Raw genomic sequence first — 15,110 nt, 5'->3', positions numbered from 1 at the left:
CTTCATATAATTGTTTCTTCTCTTCCCATGCTTCGTTTGGTTTCGTTTATAGAGGATGCTGCACAATCGACTCCATAATTAGTTGGTTATTTCATCTCGGTACATGTGTTTATTGTACATTTTACTTCTTGTTTCAATATTTACACACTAGTTTCTTCAAGTACAACGCGATTCGGTTCGTTTCATTTCAGTATTTTCAAATCTTTCGCGCAAAAAAAATAATAAAAAAAGATAATTCGGTTCGGCAGCTATTTGTTAATCGCTTAGCATAAATTCATTTCTGTACACTTCAGAATTCACAAATCAAATCGTGCCTACCAAACAAACCGTATGAGATAGATGTTCACTAGTTAAAAAAATAAAGAAAAAATATAAAAATAAATAACTCTTCAAATTCTCCAGGGCTCAAACAACAAGCAGCGCGCATCTCAATAACGGATGTGTGTGTGATTGAGTGTGAGAGAGACGGTGTTTTAAATAGAAGTGAATTTATCGCGGCTTTTTTTAACAGTAATACACAATTGCCGTTTACAAATAAAAATAAAGAAACATGAGGGTTTTTTTTCAAACTTCCCTAACTAACTCACTGGGGATAAATGATTCATAAAGCGAATAAGGTTGGTATTATAAAGTGGAAAAGATTAAATGTTTATCGAAATAATGTGATTACTTGCTCCATCCTATACACTTTCAATTATTTGTTGATAATATTTCTCGTTTTTGGTTTTTTGAATTTTTTTGTAAAACGTGTTCATTGAAAAACTTTTGAAATTGAATATTGTTTAAAAAAGCAGAATAACAATTACATTCTGTCAAAAAGTATTTTGTTTGTTTGCTAATAAATCTTCAGATAACGGTTTTTGAATTTCCATTTGCCGCTTGCTAACAACACACATTCTGTATACGAATATAAAATCTCTAGGTAAACTTTTAACTGACATGTACATCGTGAGTTACATTTACCCTTCCAGCCTCTCTGATTTTGTCTTTTTACTATCATCTTCGTCAGTCCCCGGAAGATTTATCTTTTCTTTGGAACTTGTCTATAGGGAAGTATTTCCCTACTTTGCGGACCACAACATGCGGGGACAAGGCAAGAACAATCAGGCATACACACACCACCGTACCGTGGCAAAAGCAGTTTGCTTTCTTTTCATTTCGTTTAAGGACACTTTTCCTGTACGGTTGCTTCCGTTGTGGTGAAACCGTTCACTGCCAAGGTACTTCCATTGTTTGTTGCTTCGACTGGCGATCTACCGCACAGCAGGGTGGTTCCATGCGCTAGTAAAGCTTCCGGCACGCTCGGCACCTCATAAGCATCTTGCAGAAAAGCATCCTTCGCTGCGAGCTGCATTAAAGCTAAAGCCCCCTGAAGCTTGCGATTGTTTTCCTCCGGTTTTGGCGATAAACAGGTACCGTTGGCGGTGATCTCGTTTGCCAACAGTTCCGCCGCTGGCTTGACGGAAAGCGGCCGAGCACTATCCTTGCTCGCTACCATTAGCACCGTTGGTCGAGTTTGATTCGGATTGAACGGAGCGGGTGGTGGCGGTGCAACGCTCGTTACGACCGGAGCAGGTGCGCTAGTGCTATGCCCGATCCCTTCCATCCGTGGCAGTGGCTTATTGTGTCCGATCACGCCGAGAAGCTGCCTTTTGGAGGGGGAGATGGTGACGACACTTTCCTGGTGCAGTTGCTGCTTCAGTGCCATCGTGGAGGTCGTAGACGCGAACAGCTTTGGCGAGATCAGGTTCGGTTCCAGTGGTTTCGCGAGATCCTCCTGCCAGGCGTCGCGCAACCACTTCTTCTTCGGATTGAACGTGGACTGTTTCGATGGAACGCAACATTCGTCGCCGGATTCGTTCTCCTCCTGGCTGGTGGGTTCCTGCCACTGGATCAACTTCGGCAGCGAGTTCTTCGCCTTGGTCGTTACTGGGCTCGTTAGGCCCATGCAGGCGTTCATATCCATCAGCCCCTTGCGGATTGATTTGTACGTATTGTTTGGTGTAACCGGTGACGCTAGGAGCTGGTGGTTGTTGCCGAGTGCTCCATTACCGGTAGAAACGCCCCCCGACAAACCATTACCGCTTCCATTAACGCCCAACGGAAGATGGTTCTCGTTGTTGGTGGCGGAGCGCTGGGCCGTATCTTGCCGCCGGTTTTCGTTTTCATTTTGCGTTGCACTGCTGGCGGCTCCGTTGCCATTTTCCGGACCACTCCCCACTCCGTCGGGCGAGTTGGTGCGTTTGATGGGGGTCTTGCGCGTCGGCGTGCGATCTTCGCGCTCGGCTCGATACTTCTCCAGCCATTTAAGTACCTCAGTGTTCTGTTCGGGCAGCGCCTGTATAACAAAATCATCGCACCGTTTCAGCGTCTCGAGCGGATGATCCGGACAGTGGCGATTGGCGTGCGTAAATCGCATCTGGCAGTGAGCGACGGAGCAGATGAACGGACGTTCGCCGGTGTGGAGCCGTTGGTGCGTCTTCAACTGACCACTCTGCGTGAAGGCACGCTTGCAGCCAGGATAGTCGCATTGATAGGGACGTTCACCTAAAAATGAGAATGACACAATATTAGAAAGTAGAACCAAATATTAGGAAATATTTTTAAGCCTAATTTATTGAATTGATGAACATGAATGAACCAAAATTAATTATTAAATTTAGAGATTCGTGCCTGTTTTTGCTTATAGTCCGCTATAATGCTAATAATGGTTCAAGTAGGTTTACCAATAGATATGCTCTCAAGAAATTGACGAAGATGTGGATAAAATTAAGTTTTTTTAAGCAGTAGAATAAATAACTCCATGATTCATGAGATGTTGGACTATACAAAACTACAAAATAAATAAAAACAGATCTAAAAAGCTTTAAAAAATCCTTTACAGAGGTTCTCATACATTTGGGACACTTTCATAACTCTACTGGGAAGCCTTTTGTACAGCCAAATAGCCAATTCTAATTGGATTCCAATTCCAGTAACAAAAAATTAACTTCCAGTAGGAAGGAGTCCAGAAAGTGTCCTATAATTTATGAGTAAAGCTGAAAGGTCCTGTGTGTTAACAAACCGAGGCTATTATCGTTAAACATTGACCAAGTAAAACGTTAAAAATGCTGCGAAAAACAGGGAAGACAGCAAATGAAAATGTTTTAACAACTATATAAATCTATATAAATATAAATAACGAGTTTTGAAGGTTTTTAAAATATTAGCTATTTCAGATCACAATTCTCTAAACCTCGCTCTGTTCAGACATATGTAAATTAAAAGAAATTTTGAAAACGTATAACTGAACTTATCAGATCTAATAAACTAATATTTTGCTTATCTTATTGTGTTATTTGTAACTAATTCGATAGTCAATGTATTCAATCATTCTTATTTTCTTCTTCTTCAATTTGACTAACGTCCTACGGCCTATACAGGCTTTCGAGACTTAATTCATTACCACACACCTGGATAGTCAATTCTTGCTACGGGGAGACGGTCCATTCTAAGTTTGAACCCATGACGGGCATGTTACGGGTCCGCCCCCGTCAATCATTCTAATGTAATTCTCAAAAAAATACAAATACCACAAGTAATAAACAGCGAATATTTTTAATTAAATGGTTTCACGTTTAACCGATAGCGATACATAGAGGCACGTCAATGATCTTTTGCGTTTTAAATTTCCAAACCTGTATCTAGTGTGTCTCCTACCATGCTTCTGTTCTCACACAAACACACAAGCACAAATTCAATGGTGAGACATCAATTCCTAACGGAACAAGAAGCGTTTAAATCTCCTGCCAACTCATACCGCATTCGCAAACCTACCAGTGGCATGCAGCCAGCATCATGCGCCACCGAAAGAAGAACAACGAAGAAGCTCAAATCAACAACATAACTTTACGCCGAACCGGCCAGCCAGTATCACGTTCCGACAAGTTTTAGAGCTCATTTGCCCCGTATGCCAAAACGGGTTGGCCCGCAAACGGATTCCAAGTTGCTCAAAATCAAAACATGAACGTCCCTGTTACTCTCCGTTTCGCAAAGGACCGGTATGAACCGGCATGTAACGGGTACCAGGTAGACGGGCAGCAGGGACGCAAAGGAATTAGAATTACACAAGCCGTCACCCTCCGCTTCGGTGCGCCACATTCTAATACCGGTTTGGAATAATTTCAGTTCCTCTCTACGCAAGCGAATGTGGTTGGAAAATTGCACACAGCAACAAAATGAAAGATTCTCGATCCTGTTTGAAAAAAAAGGTTGTCCATAAAGAAGCTTAGCTATGCAACGAGGGAAAAAGTTCTGTTAAAAAATCTATTGATTGCTAATCTATCCATTCACTGCTTTTCGTTCGCAATATGTTGTATGTCGCTGGAATGAAAAAGAGAGGATAACAGTTTTAGCAGTAAAGGAAAAAGAGATCCTCATTCCCGCTATTCACAGAACAGCGTCTTAGGGTGCGTATCCTGCGCCGGTGCAAGCATTTTTACCTGCAGCAAGGAGCAAATACGCACGCAAACCTATCTCCCTGTGGATGAGCGGATTGGAAAGGAGCCAATCTTATGCGGGGAAATTATTTCTGACCTAACGTTAAGGAGCGACAAGGACAACTAGCACGCGGACTATTTGCTATTTTATTCCAAAGCGATAAATACACAAAGATTCACAAAGACGACGCACATGGTAGCAGGGTTGCGGCGCAAACGGTTGCAAACGACGCCAAGAAAGAAAAAAAAACATGGTTTTATCTTATGATAAAGGACTAAAAAATCCTCACCGACCTAAGCAAAGAGAGGAGTGAAATGAATAATTCAAGGGGAACCTAAAACTTGCGTCCTGGGCGCCTTTTTTTTCTTTTCTTGTCCAATCAAGAGAACACGCACGACGGAACACGTGCAGCCGTGCACAACTCGCGCATACGCAGCAGTACGATTATAGCGCGTGGAGGGTGCGCGCAAACCCACCGTAACTACAAAAGGACATCATGCGCGGCGGGATTCGTTTTTACGCGTTCTTGTGCATTGCGCAACCCCTAGCCTGGAGGTGATCATTGATGCTTGTGGCGGATTGTTGTCCCGAAAAAAGAAAAGGGGCAGTGGAAACAGAGCTCACGTGTTTCTTTTTCAAGTGAACGCCACAAGAAACGATTTCAATGAAAAGGACGATATTTAGAGCGTATTTTTTTCTCTCTCTCTCGATATGTTTAATGTTCTTTATTGTACCCTTCACGTTAAGACGCGAAAGAGTTCGGTGCAGTAGGTAGAATGTGATTTAAATTTTCTACCAGGGGGTGAAGCTGCCGCTGGTGATGAAATTAATCTCAAATGTGCCACCAGAGACCGGAAAGTTTGGTACCGATGTGAAAAAATGGTTTCTGCATGGTTTCTGTGACACAATGAAACGAGTGGCCGACGCGCATCCGGATGATATAATTACGATGTGGCTCTGATTTCTGGGAGGTGGTCTCAGGTACGCATATGGTTAAATGATCGAAAAAACATTCAAAAAAGGAGGCAATTTTCTAAATATTCCGAGAAAAGCGTTAAGGTATTAATTAGAAAAATAAATAAAGACTCAAAAAATATTATCGCAAGGAACATTTTAAGTCTTATCATAGCATGGAACAATGTTGTTACGATTGTTTTATTAAGTCTTTTTTCACTTGAATGTCTTGTATATGGCTTAATGAGACTGTAATAAACCTCACTTAATACTGAAGGGCTCATCTACAGAACTCTGCTAAGACTACTAGTTAAATCATTTTCAGACCTTTAAGAAGTAAAGCACAAAAAAACTATCTAAATTATAACTATTATAATAATAATAATTATAATAATTTGAAAAATATCAAAGCGTCTTTACAATATTATTTGAATAATACAGATTTGTCTTAAACGATCACAAATTCTCGCCACAAGCTATTTCAACACTGTGCGGTAATAACCATGATATGAAAAGCGTTTTGGAAACTGCCTTTTTTTCTATTTGTCATGTAAACTATAAATCTGTTTATCAAAACATCAACATGGTTGGCACATATTGGAAATACCGATCAACAATTATAGGACCGGTCGCGTAGTACAGTCGTCAACTCATACGACTTAACATCATGCCCGTCATGGGTTCAAGCCAACTATTAGAAAGCTTATTTGAACATCTTGACTATCCCCGATTCATCATTCACAAGGCCCGAATAGAAATGACAGTGCCCAAATGAGGGTTTACGTCGCCCGGATAAGTATTTACGGCGACCGATAACACTTTGACTTTGCCGGATTGACTAAGTAAACCCTGTAAGGTTGCGCAAAGCCAGCCACCCCCAGTTTTAGTTTTAACAGACAATCTTGTAAGCGTCTTCAGGACGTTTTTAAGGTTTCATATATTTAAAAACCTTTTACTATTTTGTTAAACATGCTAAAACTATGTGGCTTTTCACAATTCTTTAGACATTTTGACGTGTAAAAACCATAAGAAATTGCCATTGAATCGTGCAATTTAATATACAAATACAATACAAATTATCAAAAAATAAAATCTTGTTTTTATCCAATATATATAAAAAAATGAAGCATTCAAATATGTTCAGGAAAAAATAAAACCCATGGCAAACCCTTCAAACGGTCTTATCTGTTTAGTATAAATTATTACACTCAAATAAGAAGAAATAATTTATACATGTTCCTTCTGAGCTTGTTCTCCATTTTTCTTGACAGTTTTTATTTAGCAATAATCAAATCAACTGCAATGTAAAAGTAATTGGTGAAAAAAGAATAAAACATCGTTGTCAATTAGAGTTTTACTAGTTTTACTGTCTACCACACGCGCCCACCAAAATCACATTACAACCAATCAAACGACGTCTGTTAATCAAGTTTATTGACAACACCTTTAAACGAGCCAGCTAGCATTTACCAACACCGATGCGACCATTACGAAAGATCTCAATTTTAAGCTAAATGTTCCAACATTTATACCAGAGGCGTTGAAACAAAACCAAAAAAAAAAACACATCGTGGTAATATGAAGTTGTCAAACCATGTCGAAAATCGGTGAAAATAAATACATTTCCAACAGCAATACACACGAAACGCAACTTTAACCATTGTATGAGTGCGTGCATTTTGAATTAGACAACACCTAAAAGGCAGAAACACAACACAAAAAACAGAAAAGGCCTTAAAAATGCTTCGTTCCGGATCGCAGAAATTAAAAGAGAAGCAACAATAAGATACACACAACACACACACACACACACACACACACACACACACACACACACACACACACACACACACACACACACACACACACACACACACACACACACACACACACACACACACACACACACACACACACACACACACACACACACACACACACACACACACACACAAACACACAAACACACAAACACACACACACACACACACACACACACACACACACACACACACACACACACACACACACACACACACACACACACACACACACACACACACACACACACACACACACACACAAACACACACACACACACACACACACACACACACACACACACACACACACACACACACACACACACACACACACACACACACACACACACACACACACACACACACACACACACACACACACACACACACACACACACACACACACACACACACACACACACACACACACACACACACACACACACACACACACACACACACACACACACAAGTGGACGTTTAAACGAAAGAAAGCAATCTTTAACTGAGCAGCTAAAAAAAAAATCACGGAACCAGAGTTCGATAACGTACGCAGAGTGATGGTACAGGGTGTGAGTAAAGTAAAGCTGCCTCAATATCAATGAGTGAAGAAGTTGCCGACGGTTTCCTAAGGTTTACTCTCTCTCTCTCTCTCCACAAACAGCAGAAGCATCGGGCGCTCCATTTTCTCTTCATTTTTTCGCGATGTTTCGCTTCCACCCCGATTTGGATCTAATCAAAATCAATTTAAACCACCCAATTTAAAAATCTCTTTCTCAGCCTCTTTTCGTGAGGTGTTCGCACATTGTCCGAACAAAAAAAAACCGACACAGACGATCTTCAAACGTCGAGGAGGAAACGATGCGTGGAAAAAGCTCCCCGAACATCGACCGAAATGTTGGCCGGTCGCGATGTGAATGACCACATCTTGGGATCGAGCTCCCCCACCGCACCACCCGTTTCAACCCTTCTCTTCCACTGATCTGACCCGCTTATGCTAGTACTGCCTCGTCGTCGATCGCGAAGATGCTGCTTGTGTGTATGACCGATAGCACCCCTTCATGTTAGCCAGCATAGCCGCTTAGAAACATGTTAAATCAACTTCCATCATCATTAAATGGGCTCTTTTTCTCTCTTTCTCTCTGGTGAGGTGAATTTTGTTTCTAACACGATCCAGCAGCTCTCGAAGAGGGCTAGAAAATAGAGCTAGCAAAAGAATGGCCAACATTTTTCTGTGCATGAATTAGACGGAAATAAATCTCAACCCAGCAAGGAGAATAACCTCCTAACCATTCAGGTCTCTTTGTTCGCGAAGATGGGAACTGTGGAAAATCTAGGAAACTCTACCGTAAATTGAGCTATTTCTTTCGATCAGATTCCGCGCTCTACATTATTCAGTGACGTTGATCGTGCGCAAAACATTGGCCATTGCTGGGTGCTTCTTTTCCCACTTCGTTTGCTCTCTCTCTCCATTTCCAAGGCGGAATGGATCCAGGCAATTGCATAATTAGCGATAGAACATAAAGGAAAATTCCCCTGGTTCAATCAATGGAACAAAATAACAACGTGGCGTTTTTGGCAGCAATATGTTTAACCAGTGCAAAACATAGAGCACCCCATATTGTGGTGCTGCTGGGGGAAATAGTGGCAGTAGTAGCTAGCAATGAAATGAAGGAAATCGGGTCCATCTGATGGAACTGATGGAGAGAAACAAAAAAAATGAAACAAATCATCAATCATTCCCCGCTGGCCAGCTGGAAAACGATCGATGGGCAATTTTTTTACTTCTTTTTTTTGCTGATGTCCGTTTGTACTGTTTTCGAACACCATCAAGCCATCGGAGTAATTACGGTAATCATTATACACAGAGTGTTTCGGGTGCGTGCTGGTATACCCCGGAGGACGGAGTGCATAGAAGAAGAAGTCTCCGTACTGCGGACGATCGTTGCTTCTGTCTGGATGCTTTCCGGTCCAGTCCGGATACTTCTTTTTTTTTGTAATATTTCACCTTACACCGACCTTGGTTAGTGATAACGACTTCAGTACAAAGGGTCGCGATAAATCTACGCCAAATCGTTTAATTGAATTATTCCATTAAATTGCTTCAGCAGATGAACCGATTTAATACAATTAATAATTGATTTGAAAGAGTGGCTTTTCATCATTTAACATTTAAATTAATTCTGATTGGAACGATAAGTTTGTTCGAATATACAAGGTTAATTACGCATAATGTGATTGAAAATATGTTTTTTTTTTTTAAATGTTCTTATTGTCTTTCCTCATGCGGCGTCCAAATAAAAGAAAGTTTTTTAAAAATGTCTAACCATTTTTATTTGAATTCCTCCTTCTCGGCAGATATTAAATGCCGAAAGGAGGAAGTAAAGAAAAGCAAAACACAACACAAAAAAAACACTCCAGATGTGAATCTGCCTTAAGCTCTAAGGCTTTTGTCCTATGCTGCGATGATGGTTGGGTTTAAAACGAAACGAAGCAAACGTCTAACAAGTGCATTTCCTGGCCTCGGAAGGATCCTGAAGGATCAGCAAGTCTCAAGAGAATAAAAAGAATGATTGTTTTAGAAGGAGATCAAAGCACGCACTAAAAAAAAATAAAATAAAACACTTGCCGACGGAAAGAGCGAAAGAAAAACACCGAAAGATGCATAAGAAAATAGGAGACAAAAAATGTTAAAAAGGATGTGACGAAGATGGAGCAAGATGAAGAACGTGATGAAAAATTAAAAACAGCAAAACAGGAGGAAATGGAAAAGGGACAGAGAAAAATAGAAAAGAAGAACTACTAAGAGAACCAAACACCACCAGCGCAAAGTGCAAGACGGTGAAGAAGTAAGATGGAAAAGGAAAAAGAAACAGGGCAAAGAAAACACCAAACTGCTATTTAAGCCATTTAATGAAGCTAAGCCAACCTTACGCTGTGTTTGTATGTGTATGGGTGTGTGTGTTGCTATGTATAGGTGCTTGTGTGGACCGATGCAACCGATACATCGAACGTGTAGCCACACCTGGGACGCAGTAGGCGAAGGTTTAAACAGTTTTGCGCGCTCGTCTGTCTCTCGATGTGAGGAGAGAGAGATAGAGTAGAGCGAAAGAGAGATTTGCGCACAGCACAAGCACACCATACACACTCTGCCTGTGAGCAAGCCAGCGCGGCACGCCGAACCGGAATGCCTACCAACGCAAATAGGCATTATATCTCTCTTTTTCTCTCTGTCCCAAGTGCTTCTCGTATCGTGTAAGCGGTGGACCGTGTCGCGGACGAAGTGTCCGGCCACCCGCTTCCCGCTTTTAAGAAGCCGGTGCGTGAACAACACACACGCTTGGGCTTTGCGCAACAATCCATCCAGCGTTGCGCTTACACACAGCACACACACAGACGAACGGAGGGCCTCAAATCGCGAATCGGTTCGGTGTGGAGAAGCTTTTAAATAGCAAAAGGTTTCTTCAGCCCGTTCGCGGTTTCTGCGATCTTCTTGCATGCGGCATTCGACACACGACCTCGCGAGAGATTGTGCATGTATGCGTCGTGTGCGTGTTTGTGAGGGTATTGGGCCGGAATCATGCGAATTATTTCTCCTTTTCGCGGCTTGATCTCATTCGCCGTCTTTTCTGTCTCTCTCGCTAGGTATGGGCGGTAGTGCCGGTCAATAACGAAACAACCCAAATGATCATGATCCGGTGTTGCTTCTGCCTGATGCCCATCATCATCATCATCATCGTCATCGTATTCGCCATCGTTGCCACGGGTTTAAGGCAGAAAGAAAGGAAATTATTTCATATGTTATTATCATCCGTTGCTTTACTTTTCTCCCCATGCACACTTACACCGCAGCAATATGGACACGGGGAGGGCATTTTATGGAGCATTGCGAGAGGGAAGCAAATTTTCACCAGTTCCACCTGGCAGTGGCGAGTGGTTTTTTTTTTCATTGCACTATACACGCCAAAGGACAACCCTTTGCGCCTTCGGGCACCAGCTGGGAGCTCGTGCAATCAGGTGGCATGCTACCCTGCCCCCCCTTTGATGGGGGGATATTTGTCGCTGCATATTGCATCACGGTAGGCGGTGATGCTGGGCAGTCGTAAAACGGCCATAAATTGGGGGGTGATGTTGCTACCATGGTGATTGAATGAATAAAGCGGTTGTAAAAAATAAAATCGATCTCCCAAGGGATTCCATCAGATGATAGAGTCACAAACAGTCGTCTGAAGTTGGGGAGGCATGGAACATTGTGGAGAAAACGAGAGAGAGAGAGAGAGAGAGAGAGAGAGAGAGAGAACGATAAGTGTATAAGGCTACCCAAAAGAATGCGATAAATGGAGGTAGCAGGTGCAGGAGCATTGTTTCTTCTTTTGGTTTCATCCAGGATTCACCTGAGCCAAGCTGGAGCAATTTAATTATGGTAAAAAAGACGGTTAAACGCTTTCACAGGCAGATTTTTTTTTGAGTGAGTTATATTCCCCGTTACACACTACCTGAAAACAGGTGATGTTGAACAACCGAAATGTTTAACATATTTCCACCTGTTGCGCACGCCCATTGCGTATTTATCTTGTTTCACCAAATACGAGCTGTAGTGTGGCGGATACAGCCGATTTCCAATCCTTTTAACAAACAAAAGCCAATTCAGCATGTTCTACAAAGTAGAACAAGAGTGAGGATGCCAAAACTTACCTGTATGCGTGCGGAGATGTGCCTGCAAAGATTTTTCCCTCGGGAAGACACGATTGCAGTAGTGGCATTTAATCGAGGACGGCGAAATCGAACCCTCGACCATGAGCGTCGTCAGTGCTTCGGAGCGCGGCCGGCCGCGCTTGCTTTCCGGCTTTTCGGCCGACCCGCTGCCACCGCTCGACGTATTCCAGGTGTGCGGTGTGCCTTGGCTACCGTAGCTCCGGTTCCAATGCCCGTCCGGTGAGCCACAGCTGGACGTCGGAGTGGTGGTGGCATCACTGGGCCAGTGGTTGTTGTTGTTGTGGTTCCAGGCTTGCTGCGATTGGCCCGCAACGTACAGCGGAGTGGTGCCGCTGGTGGTGATGGTTTGGTGCGACTGCCCGTTCGCCATCGTCGGTGTCCCGATCGGTGGCGATCCGATGCTCACCGATGGTGGCGGAGTGGTTAAATAGTTGGCGCATGGCGGCACAGCCGTCTTGAGACGCTTCGGTGTGTTCAGGGCCATTGGTAGGGAGGTAGCCATGTGCCGGGAGTATCGGTATGCATGGATCCGTGGGAGGAGTCACACACACAACATATTAATTTCCCATTTCCCGCTGCACTGTTTTATGAACAATTTTTCACCATCACGCAGCAGCACGAGATTCACGGCAATTTGGTTCACTTCACAAACGAGTTACTTCACTGTTGCCAAAGCGAAGCTGCAAATGCACAACAACAACGCGTTTCTTTTTCTTCTCCTTCTTTACTTCTCTTTGCACCTTGGGAGGAGGTGCTTTTAACGCGATTAACCTATTATCGTTTGTACTGCTTGTTTTAATCGAATTTTAAACACCAAATTTCACACCCGATTCCTTTTTCCTCTTCAAATAAGGAAATGACTCTCGAACGCGTCCAGGCAACGCCGTGTATTCATCAATTCTCTGCTGCTATTCGGCCTTGCTGCGTTCGCAAGAAATGGCATTTAAATTGCTGATCGGCACAGGTTGGACAAAAACGGCTCCCATGTTTGGTCTGTTTGACATACAGTGTGTGTTGTGTTCCATCATGTTTTATCTTCTTCCTATGTTTAAAATTACTCAAAGATACATTTTATGATTTATTCTCAAACTGAACTGGTTTAAATAATTTTTAAATAAAAACCTGAATTTATAATCACAAAAATCAAATAAAACAAGAAGAGAACATTTGTGTGAAATTAGATCTGCTCCAAAACGTCAAATTACAAACTGTCAAATGATGAAAGTCTGACCTAGTCTTTGACCTTGAGCTGCATATTTATACCTTTGTACAGATTTTTTAGAAATCATGCATCCGAAAGAACTAAATAATGTTTTCATGTATTAATAAATCATATCAGGAAATAAAGGATGCTAAAAAGTTGAAAATATTGTACAATCTAGAATTGACAAAAACAATTTTGACACTAGACGTCAAACTCAGGATGGTCGCATCTGGTCTGTAATTACCTTGGGATTGTTTACAAAGCAAAGTTGTGAAAGAAACAACGCAGCAGCAGTTTTAATCGTGTTTTGTTTGTAAATCAGACAGTAAATATGGCTGAAACTGCGACAACTTCCTCGAAAACGTTTGCCGAAAAGCATGCCGAGCGGATGGCCCGATTGAAGCAACTGCACACACAGCGTAACGAGGCCCGCGCCAGCAACCATCAGGAGGTCATCGCGGAGCACGAGCGCAAGAAGCTGCCCGCAAACTGGGAATCTCGCCAGCGGCAAGCCGAATGGCTGATGGGAGACCTGAAGGCGCGCACTGAGGCGGAAGAGAAAGGGCTCGACTACAATCGGGTGAAGATGCTGAACGTGTCCGCGGCGGAGGCTGATCGCATCGACAAACTGAAGGCCAAGAAGCGCAACGCAGATCCGGGCTTCTCCGACTACGAGGCACAAACGGCACGGCAGTACAATCGTCTCGTGAAGGCTATGCCACCGCGAGATTTGGTCAAGTATGAGGAGCAGAAGGAGAAGTACGGTGATGCGTTCTACGGTGGGCCGAACGTGATACTGCAGGGTCTGCACAAGGACACTCCGGCAGCGATCGACAACATGGTGAAGGATCTGGAGGGCCAGATTGCTAAGCGCAAGAAGTTCTCTCGCAGACGTACACACAACGACGATGCTGACATTGATTACATTAACGAGAAGAATGCACGGTTCAACAAGAAGCTGGAGCGATTCTATGGCGAGCACACGGCAGAAATCAAACAGAATCTGGAGCGCGGTACAGCTATCTAATGTGTGTATAAAGAACGTCTTATTTCAATGCTTTATAATAAATGGTTTAGTTGTAACATATACAATAAGAGACAATTTAAGTTGTAAGCAGTTTTGCTAGAATAAAGCTTTGTCTTACTGAAGCCATTGCCTTAATTTGCTCTTTGTTTTCGTAGATTTGTAGGTGTAATTTGCTTCCAGGCGATGAAATATCACGAGAAAGTAAAATTCATCGAAAACATCGTTTTGTCGTGTCAGTTTGACTTTGCAGCGTCCACTGCAGTGTGGCCAGATTATTTTGGCGGTTTTCGGTAGGCGCATCAAAATTTTATCGGTAGTTTTCGGTAGGTTAAAACTCGAAACTTAAAAGAAGTAAAAGCGAAAGAAGTGTTAAGCGGGATTGGGGGGGGGGGGGGGCTAATGCGCAAAATGAAAGTTCCATCTCACGAGAATATGCATCCTTTATCTAGGATATGGATTAGATTTGGTTCAGCGGTTACACAAATGAAGATTTTTCTGAAGTGTCGATCTGAAAATTGGAATTCTAAGCCAATTCTAAGGCTAGAAATAGACGAACCGAGATCTTCGCGGTACCGCTAAAATCGCGTATGACTTGAGCTGTCAATTATGTTATAAAATCTGACAGATAGGCGAGATAATCGCGGTTCGTGTATGTAACCATCCGAGGTCTGGTGACGATTGAATGTGCCAAGAAGAAATATTTTTCTATCAATTTGTGAATAAAATTATTTATTTCACATAGTTTTGTGTTCTTTGGTTAACGTATATTTCTAAAAGTAACACATTAAAATATTAGTATAATATAAATAAACAACACGATGTATTAAAACGGTAAGGAAGCGATACTGTCTCGTCGATGGTCGGTACAGGAGAGAGCCTTTCTCCCGTTCGCTCTCCAGCATCCCGG

The 15,110-nt window shown here is 42.6% G+C and overlaps 2 protein-coding genes across 4 annotated transcripts; one reads left to right on the top strand and one right to left on the bottom strand.

Moving 5' to 3' along the window:
• Positions 1–75: 75 nt before the first annotated feature.
• Positions 76–12,907, bottom strand: LOC120900585. 3 transcript variants are annotated; one of them, XM_040307756.1, is made up of 3 exons: positions 11,102–11,446; positions 10,191–10,967; positions 76–2,547 (listed from the first exon to the last, which is right to left on the bottom strand). In XM_040307756.1, exons 2-3 carry the CDS (start codon positions 10,753–10,755, stop codon positions 1,163–1,165), a joined length of 1,950 nt encoding a protein of 649 aa, XP_040163690.1. In that variant the 5' UTR covers positions 10,756–10,967; positions 11,102–11,446; the 3' UTR covers positions 76–1,162. The 3 variants fall into 3 exon arrangements, with proteins under 3 accessions (XP_040163690.1, XP_040163691.1, XP_040163689.1); XM_040307757.1 differs by lacking the exons at positions 10,191–10,967; positions 11,102–11,446 and adding an exon at positions 11,952–12,907; XM_040307755.1 differs by having other exon boundaries at positions 10,191–11,446.
• A 504-nt stretch (positions 12,908–13,411) lies between these two features.
• On the top strand, positions 13,412–14,278 carry LOC120904048 (pre-mRNA-splicing factor Syf2). The gene has a single exon (XM_040313769.1). It carries the CDS (start codon positions 13,508–13,510, stop codon positions 14,201–14,203), a length of 696 nt encoding a protein of 231 aa, XP_040169703.1. The 5' UTR covers positions 13,412–13,507; the 3' UTR covers positions 14,204–14,278.
• Positions 14,279–15,110: the final 832 nt, after the last annotated feature.

The sequence above is a fragment of the Anopheles arabiensis genome, chromosome 3 (genome assembly GCF_016920715.1).
Source record: "Anopheles arabiensis isolate DONGOLA chromosome 3, AaraD3, whole genome shotgun sequence".
NCBI lineage: Eukaryota > Metazoa > Arthropoda > Insecta > Diptera > Culicidae > Anopheles > Anopheles arabiensis.
This window is presented reverse-complemented; position numbering and strand designations above follow the sequence as displayed.